The following is an 8,632-nucleotide window of genomic DNA, read 5'->3' as shown; positions in this document are numbered from 1 at the left end:
TAGAGATGGGGCAGATTCAGCTTGTCGAGAATCAGCCTAAGACGGATTTGGTTGATGAGCCCCCTGAAACTTCGGAGCCTTCCATGCTCATCTCGGCTGCTGTAAGGAATGCCATGTATGCTTCGCTTCCTAGTCTTGTTCAAGGGAGAAAATGGATGTTGCTATACAGGTATCTAAGAATAAAGATTCACTCTTTGGATCATGGAGGACACAAGAGTATGCTTTTGTGTGTTAAGAGGTTCACAAACATTGCTATTAATGAATATTAGTTTTTGGATTTACCTCTGCATTTATGCAGCACCTGGAGGCATGGTGCATCACTTTCAACTCTTTATCGAAGGAGCATGCTTTGGCCTGGATTGAGTTTGTTGGTAATGTTTCATCCCCTTGAGCAGATGTTAGTTTTAACTTTTAAGCGCGTATTTACCCATGTCTGCATTTGAGAAACAATGTTAGTTTATAGCTGCCAAACACAATTTGATGTTATGGATGAAAGGCTGAGTTTCTCTTTAATCTAAGCACCATGTATTCTAGTAGTCCTGATTCTTTGATGGCCTCGGTGGTATTTGTATATTGGATACAAAATTTTGACATAATAATAAATGCCAGCATGTCCTTGTTTAAGGAGACTGTAAGTTGAAGTCACATGTTTGTAAGCTCACTATGAAAACAAGTTTAGGCTGTCGAATTGGAAAGCAATGTCTTGGAATTCCAATATTAAAGAGACATACTACTGTTGTGTGATTTAACTGGTGAGCCTAATTTCTGGCTTTCTGGACTCTTTACTCATGAATTGGTTCTCAATGGTATTCTGTCACAGGTTGTTGGTGACCGTCAAGGAGCAGTATTTGGTGGCCTGGTTGAAGCACCTCTTAGACCTTCCACCAAGAAAAAGTACCAGGTCATATTTTATCCTTTCTAACTATCTGATTTTATTGGCTGCTTTATTAATTATGATTGTTTATTTTCCAATAACGTTCCTTTTTAACTTTTGTATCTTGTTGACATTGAATTTCGCACAGGGTACAAACAGTTCATTTGTTTTCACAAATACCTCCGGTCATCCTGTTATATATCGTCCAACAGGTGTATATCTTTGATTCAGTTCAAACACGTTTCTCTCTGTCTATCTTTTTACTGTTACAGTTATTCTGCGTTTTGCTTGTAATCAAAATAAGGGATAGTAATTAATATTCAGAATGCCTAAATGTTTTATACGATTTTGAATATTTTGATAGTAGGAATGTTCCACGTGTTCTGTAGTGCACTCTTCGGAAATTATGCCATGAAGGACATCCCTATTGTTTTTGCCTAAAACCTGGCAATATTTTAGAACTTCCTTCCATCCATTCTTTATAAATTTAAAAGGCTACATTTCTGGATAATTATAAGATCACATGACATCTCGTTCAATGAAATGTATCTTTTGAATATATTGAACCAATTCTTGTTGAGGAAAGGTTTCGTTTGCTCTTCAGCAGAAACTCCAGAATTTCTATGCTACATGAATTATGTTGTGTTGTTTTTTTTTTAATGGTCGAACAAAAAAGGTGCACGTGATATGTTTGTTAGATATTCAGCAGAGTGATTTTGTGTGAGATTAAGCATCAGATGATGCTTTTCTTAAGTTTTGAAATTCCAGGAGCTGCTCTTTTTCTTGAATAACTATGCTGAACTGAGTTACATTTTGCAGGAAAAAATCGCTACTTCACGCTTTGCACCAGTGACTTTCTAGCTATTGGTGGAGGAAGTAATTTTGCGCTTTATTTGGAGGATGATCTGTAAGAATTTTGTATTTTAGTCATAAAAACAAATTGTTAGCTTGCACTCCGTGTCATTTTCTTCTAACATTTTTTTACATTTCTTCTCAAGAATGCATGGATCAAGTTCAGTCTCAGAAACCTATGGAAATCCTTGCCTTGCACATTCTAGAGAGTTTGAAGTGAAGGAAGTTGAGGTATGCACGGAGCTCCCATGCTCACTTGAGCCCCTTCCCCTCCCACACATACACTAGAAGTAGAAAACAATTATCAATTAAGCGGAGTCATTTATTAGAAATAAAGGAGCTAATCAGTGATTTTTCATTTTTGTGTCTTCCATGCAGTTGTGGGGCTTTGTATTTTCTTCACAGTATGAGGAAATAGTGGCATTGAGCAAAACAGAGGCACCTGGGATCTGTCATTGGTGAATATCTCTGGTGTTTACAAGATGTTAGTCTGATAATGCCTTGCTGTTTGTGTTCTATTGGATGGTTGTGTTGAGTCATAAAACCAACAGTGTCCTGCAAGTACTGGGATTGTGATGGAGAAGTTTTATGCGTCCACCCATGTTATCCAAATGTAAATATTTGCAAGGACAGTACAATGGTTCTTCTCCTTCACAAAAATTGTCAATTTTGTGTTTTCACACTTAAAAGGTGATGGAGGAAAACTAAGGATAGAACTCGTATAGCTTGGCTATTTTTTGAGTCTAGAACGGGAATGTTAATCGGGGAGAAGGTCTTAGGCATTCATAAACAGGGATCCTTTGGTGGCTAATTTCTATTATCCATAGTTACTGTTGGCTAATTGGCTTAACGGCATTCTGCTGAAAAAAAGAGACGTTAGCACCTAGTAGGGTTCTTAATAAAATAATATGTTAAAAGTTTAAAGGATTTAAAGGTTTAACTGAGATTTAAACGAAATTGAATTGAATATAATAAAAAAATGTTTTACAGGGAGTTAATGTTAAAATTATTATAGATAGAATTTTTTTAATTTTATTTTAATAAATATAAAATACATATATAAAAAAATTTAAACTATACTATAAAAATAATTTAAATTAGATTATCGATTTTTGATCTGTTCACTCGTAACTATTATTTTTTGGAAAAGTATGAGAAGACAATATCCCTTATTGTACAATACATACAATAGGGTTTAATTGAAATTAAAATTAAATTATGGGTAATTATTTAATTTTGAATTCTTTCTAATTTGAAATTTCAAACAAATTAGGATTACCGTTATAGAATCAAAACAACGAACTCCCTCTCTCAAGACGGTGTGACCTCCATTTTCTCGATTAATCCGAGAATCTCGCCGCTTTAGCTCCGCCACGGTCACCGACTGCCGTCTGTGTCTGTTCCCACCGCCCTCTCCGCACAGTCCACCGCCCAGCACTGCGTCCCGTTGGTTTGCAGGATCTTCTCACCGACACAGCAACCCAGACCTCCAACAAGGTCAATGCGCAGCCGGTTTGCCTTCTTCCGAATGGCGACATCGCAAGACGAACGTGTTTCAAGCGAGGGTCATTCTTCATGCACACCACCGAACTGAAATTCATTAATGGAGTGCGATATGGTTGAACCGCTAATTTGTGTTCCATTTGCCATTGCAGAGAATTTATCAAACCAACATGTCGATGTTATATTTTTTTACTTTATTCTAATCTTATTTTTTCCTCAACAGAAACTAGTCGAGACGCGATGCTCACCTTGCTACATTAACAACTTGTTTATCCACTTGGAACAACATAATGAGTATACTAAGTTGGCCGAGATTGAGGCCATTGGTTTTGATTTTCTGCGGCAGGTACCGCAATGGCATGTGAAGCAGAGCATCATGCTCCAACTAGCTAGGGCTTATGACGTGGAGTCAAACACTCTCAAGGTCGACGCAGGGGACATTCACGTTACCGCCGAACTGATCGGCAATGTATTCGGCATACCTTCTCGAGATTAGTCAAAGTTATGTAACATGTAAAAATTCTTATGCGTGGTTTTTGTTTTTTCTTTGTTGACACTGACTGATTGTTGTACATTGCTTCGTTAACGCGAGAGACCCAATCCCGGAACTGCAGAAAAAAATGCATCGCATTTGACAATTAAGAGAGAGTTTCAGCAATGACCAAGCATCAGAGGATGACCTGTAGACGATACTTTATCCTGGTAGTTTTGAAGATGTTTCTTAGCCCCACAAGTCAGCAAACTATTTCTCTGTGGCACCTCCCTCTAATATTGGATGTCTCGAACCCAAAAAGATTTCACTGGCCGTATCAGATATTAAAGTGGTTGCGAGATGCGATAAGGAAATTCCAAGACCAGAACCGGAAAACATCCGGCGGGTGCATGTTCGTGTTGCTGGTGTTGCAACTAAATTTTAAAAACATGTAAGGCCTAAGGTGTAAGTCCTAATATTTAAGGTACTTGTGTATAGGTTTTGTACTTGCAACGCTTAAAGCATGGTCCGTTGCATGCATGTCAAGTACCTGAGTCTTGGATTGTCGAATGGACCACTAATGAACTTGATAAGAAGGCTGACCATGTTATCTCACAGGTTCAATCTCTAATAATCTCATTTTTATAATCAAATTGAATACAAATGTCATTAAAGGTTCACGTTGATTTTTTTCTATCTTTGTTGTCCCGTATTGAACACACAGAGTTGCATAGCCGACAATGCAAGGAAAGGGAAAAAACAAAAGAAATAGTCTTAAAGCAATAAACAAAAAAGGAAGGTGTAAAAGACCCCGCAAGGACCCTGACCAATCGTAGTCTACCCAAGGCAAGACTACATCTCAGCAAAGCTATAACGATGCGGATAAGGTAATTTGCTTTATCACAGATAAACTTATCCTCATCCTTATAGCTTTGTTGAGATGTAATCTTGCCCTGGGTAGACGGCGATTGGTCAGGGTCCTTGCGGGCCTTTTACACCTTCCTTTTTTGTTTATTGCTTTACTATTAGACTCTTTCTTCTGTTTTTTCCCTTTCCTTGCATTGTCGGCTATGCAACCCTGTGTGCTCAATACGGGACAACAAAGATTGAAAAAAATCAACGTGAACCTCTAATGGCATTTGTATTCAGTTTGATTATTATAAAAATGAGATTATTAGAGATTGAACCTGTGAGATAACATGATCGACCTTCTTATCAAGTTCATTAGTGGTCCATTCAACAATCCAAGGCTCGGGTACTTGACATGCATGCAACGAACCATGCTTTAAGCGCTGAAAGTACAAAACATATACATGTTTTTAAAATTTAGGAAATTTAGTTGCAATACCAGCAACACGAACATGCACATGCCGCATGTTTTCCGGTTTTGATCTTGGAATATCCTTATCGCATCTCGCAACCACTTTAATATCTGATACGGCCAGTGGAATCTTCTTGGGTTCGAGACATCCAATATCAGAGGGAGGTGCCACGGAGAAATAGTCTATTGGCTTGTGGGGCTAAGAAACATCTTCAAAACCACCAGGATAAAGTATCGTCTAAAGGTCATCCTCTGTTGCTCGGTCTCCATTGGACAGACAAAGACAAAGTCTGACAAAGTCCCGCAGTTGTGTTGTAGTTTTCTTCTGAAACTCTCTCTTAATTGCCAAATGCGATGCATTTTTTTTCTACAGTTCCGGAATTGGGTCCCCTGCATTAGTAAAGCAGTGTACAACAATCAGTCAGTGTCAACAATGGAAAAACAAAAACCACGCATAAGAATTTTTACATGTTACATAACTTTGACTAACCTCGAGAAGGTATGCCGAATACATTGCTGATCAATTCGGCGGTAATTCAAATGTCCCCTGCGTCGACCCTGAGAGTATTTGACTCCACGTCATAAGTCCTAGCTAGTTGGAGCATGATGCTCTGCTTCACATGCCATTGCGGTACCCGCTGCAAAAAATCAAAACCAATGGCCTCAATCTCGGCCAACTTAGCATGCTCATTATGTTGTTCCAAGTGGGTAAACAAGTTGTTAATGTAGCAAGGTGAGCATCGCGTCTCGACTAATTTCTGTTGAAGAAAAAATAGGATCAGAATAAAGTCAAAAAATATAACCAAATACGTCCTTTTAATAATGTAAACAATGTGATACCTTTTTACCCATATGAGTTTGTGTTCGGCCGGTGTAAAAAATGGTTTGTTGGAGCACCGTGATAATTTACTCACGCAATAGTCCCCCTTAATTCTATGTATTTAACTTTTTACAAAAGAAACAGGTAACCTGCAGTCAAATAACGTAAATAATAGCATAATATTACATTTCAATTGATGTAACTTTAATTATTGGATCGAGATGACATCGTAATATAATACTGATGTATCGAGGCAGAAAATAAATTATTTGCGTTGAAGATTCTAGCTTTTTTCTAATTTCTAATATGCTTCGAAAGATTTATCAAGATCAAACCTCCAAATATTCCTATAATAACCATCTATAATTAAGATAAAAAAAACTAATTCATGAAAACGGATCATTAACTACGAAGACCAACTGTCCAACCACATATTTAAGTAACGATCCAAATAAATAAGCGCAAGTTCTATCAGATACACCAACCAACCAATACCCTACTAAAGCGACCATCCAAAATGCTTACGAAAATTATTAACAAACCAAGAGAAGCAGCAAAGCCGTCAATTACAACCATATCAATCATCCGTGTGAACTACTTTCACACAATGCAACAACTTGGCAGACCCAGAAATCAATTTTTTTCCTCCAGAAAAGGTCATGCCAATAAATAAAGCACAAATTAGCTATCCATTTTAGGTGTATTCTAGAACGAAAATGTTTACTGAACAAACACAAATCAGGCAAAAACTAAAAGAAAAAAATAAAAAAATTAGATGTTTTCGAAGAAGCCTTCAACATAATAATATCAAAATAGTACTCACAGTCATTGAAATAAATTCTCCCAATTTTCCTGTATATATTAACATCATCTATTAAAATCAATGGCCCGATTACATACTGATGTAACCACCAATTAAATATGCCCAATATCTATGATTAAGACCAACCATTCAATCACATAATAAAGAAGAATGTTTACCAATGATAAAATGCAAAAAAGAAACAGTTAAGGTTTACTTTCTCTAATGAGCACGAGATTCAGTGATGGCCCTAACCTCTTTTTTAATAGATTGGAATAAAGATAAAAGATACATGAGTTAACCTGAATATAAAAAGGCTTCAAATGAAAGAATGAATACAAAAATTAGAAAGTGGACATTGTGATGCAAATTCATAGAAACCAAAACAAACGGAGTGAAAATGAATATATAATGAACACTAGAGGAAAGGGATTGACCTCATTGCAATTAAGGACGTCTGTCTTGTTAAAACTTTGAACCTGGGCTAGTGCGATTTCTCTAGCTTCCTGAGGCACACACAAAAAATAGTGAATATTGTATACTTTTTCTACTCATGCAGCTGGGACCATGAGTAAAAATTAAAAAATAAAAACATAATCAAATTTGGTTTGAACAAAACAGCAGGACATAATGATGCACCTCAAGACCCTCGACAGTGTCTTTATATCCAGATAGCAGATATTTCCTTGTTAGAGTCCCCTTAATGCAATTTGGCATTTGGGGTGTGAAAATCTAGTGGTCCGAGCCTGATAAGAAAATTATTTAATTTTAATTACACACCAATAATAAAAGGTTCGGGTAATTCTTTGGCTAGAATAACAAAGGCAATATAAGAAGAATTGGAAATTGTTGTGCATGCAAAATTGAAACTAAAAAAAAAAAACTTGCAAGACTTACCATCCAATACCTTACTAAAGTAACTATCAAATTGTTGTATTCCTGCACGGGGCGGAAAAAAAAAATTTAATTGCTATATATACAATATCACTAAAGTTTTTCGACCATTCCTGCGCTAAAGTTAAATCATCATAAATTGCAATAATCTCAACCAACATCATATTCTACATGCTCTAGGATACTAAAATTGAACCTAATGCTTTCTCAATATGTATAATCACTCATATCAGCAGCAAAATCTGTCAATAGTACAACATGCAACAACGATTACGAATCAAAAAATGAACAACTCAACCCACTTACCTTGGATGGATAGCCTACTGCCGGCGATGATGTTCGTTGTGGTCCCGGTGAATGGTAGACGAGTAGGCGGCTAATCTTCCAGGATCGGATGCTCGGCTACCACCAGTGCAACGGGTATGCTGGAGACGACGGCTTCCGCGCGAGGAGAATAGTGCAGCTAATCGGTTCAGCGGTGACGACTCACTTGGCTGCAATTCGGTCGGAGGCGTAGCGCGCAGGAGCTGGGCTGCAGTGACGGTGAGATGTGCAACGGCAACAGGGTGAGGGACTTGAGAGTAGCGATGAAGGACGCTCGCGAGGACAGGTCGCCTTCCGGGGTTACAGCTTCCGGCGCACGCGGTTCTGCATCGATAAGGGTCTGTGCAGCGACTGGGAGGGTTTTTGGTGGGGGAGACAAACCGTGAGAACCAAAAGGATTGGGTAATTGGGGGAGAAATTCAAAATAGGAGTAAATTGGTGGTGGGGTAAATTAAACAGCCATTAGAAATTAGGGTTATTGAGGGTTAATTTACTCTTTTAATTTAAATTGAGCCTAATAAATAGTCCATTATAATCATTTTATACATATTTTATTATCTCCCTAGTAAAAGTCTTATTTTTTTATAAATCAGATCGATTTTAGTGGCTGATTTTTAATTAACCAATTGAATCGTTAATTTGGTTTGATTTTAAAAATCATAATTTACACTATTTGTTGTACATATTTTTTATATAGTTTTTTATGGTATAAAATAAATTTTTTATCGATTATTTTTAATGAAAAAAAAAGGTATGCAAGGAAGATTTTT

At 37.2% G+C, this 8,632-nt stretch overlaps 1 protein-coding gene and 1 long non-coding RNA gene across 6 annotated transcripts in view; one reads left to right on the top strand and one right to left on the bottom strand.

Annotated features, from left to right (window-relative positions):
• LOC107481542 (uncharacterized) overlaps positions 1 to 2,576 on the top strand; it is a 3,526-nt gene extending 950 nt beyond the window's left edge. Inside the window, exons 3-9 of the mRNA XM_052258546.1 lie at positions 15 to 169; positions 299 to 371; positions 821 to 901; positions 1,023 to 1,086; positions 1,694 to 1,781; positions 1,873 to 1,957; positions 2,105 to 2,576. Coding sequence (XP_052114506.1) covers positions 15 to 169; positions 299 to 371; positions 821 to 901; positions 1,023 to 1,086; positions 1,694 to 1,781; positions 1,873 to 1,957; positions 2,105 to 2,188 — 630 coding nt within the window. The 3' untranslated portion in view covers positions 2,189 to 2,576. The remainder of the gene's footprint in view (positions 1 to 14; positions 170 to 298; positions 372 to 820; positions 902 to 1,022; positions 1,087 to 1,693; positions 1,782 to 1,872; positions 1,958 to 2,104) is intronic.
• A 302-nt stretch (positions 2,577 to 2,878) lies between these two features.
• On the bottom strand, positions 2,879 to 8,272 carry LOC107481798 (uncharacterized). 5 transcript variants are annotated; one of them, XR_008007295.1, is made up of 6 exons: positions 7,845 to 8,272; positions 7,542 to 7,583; positions 7,284 to 7,390; positions 7,082 to 7,150; positions 5,863 to 5,991; positions 4,636 to 5,780 (listed from the first exon to the last, which is right to left on the bottom strand). It is a non-coding gene; the product is annotated as an uncharacterized LOC107481798 (long non-coding RNA). The 5 variants fall into 5 exon arrangements; XR_008007296.1 differs by lacking the exon at positions 7,542 to 7,583 and having other exon boundaries at positions 4,637 to 5,412; positions 5,513 to 5,780; XR_008007297.1 differs by lacking the exons at positions 4,636 to 5,780; positions 7,542 to 7,583 and adding an exon at positions 2,879 to 3,428.
• Positions 8,273 to 8,632: the final 360 nt, after the last annotated feature.

This window comes from Arachis duranensis, chromosome 3 (genome assembly GCF_000817695.3).
Source record: "Arachis duranensis cultivar V14167 chromosome 3, aradu.V14167.gnm2.J7QH, whole genome shotgun sequence".
Lineage (NCBI taxonomy): Eukaryota > Viridiplantae > Streptophyta > Magnoliopsida > Fabales > Fabaceae > Arachis > Arachis duranensis.
Note: the sequence above shows the minus strand (reverse complement) of the source record. Positions and strands in the feature narration are given on the sequence as shown.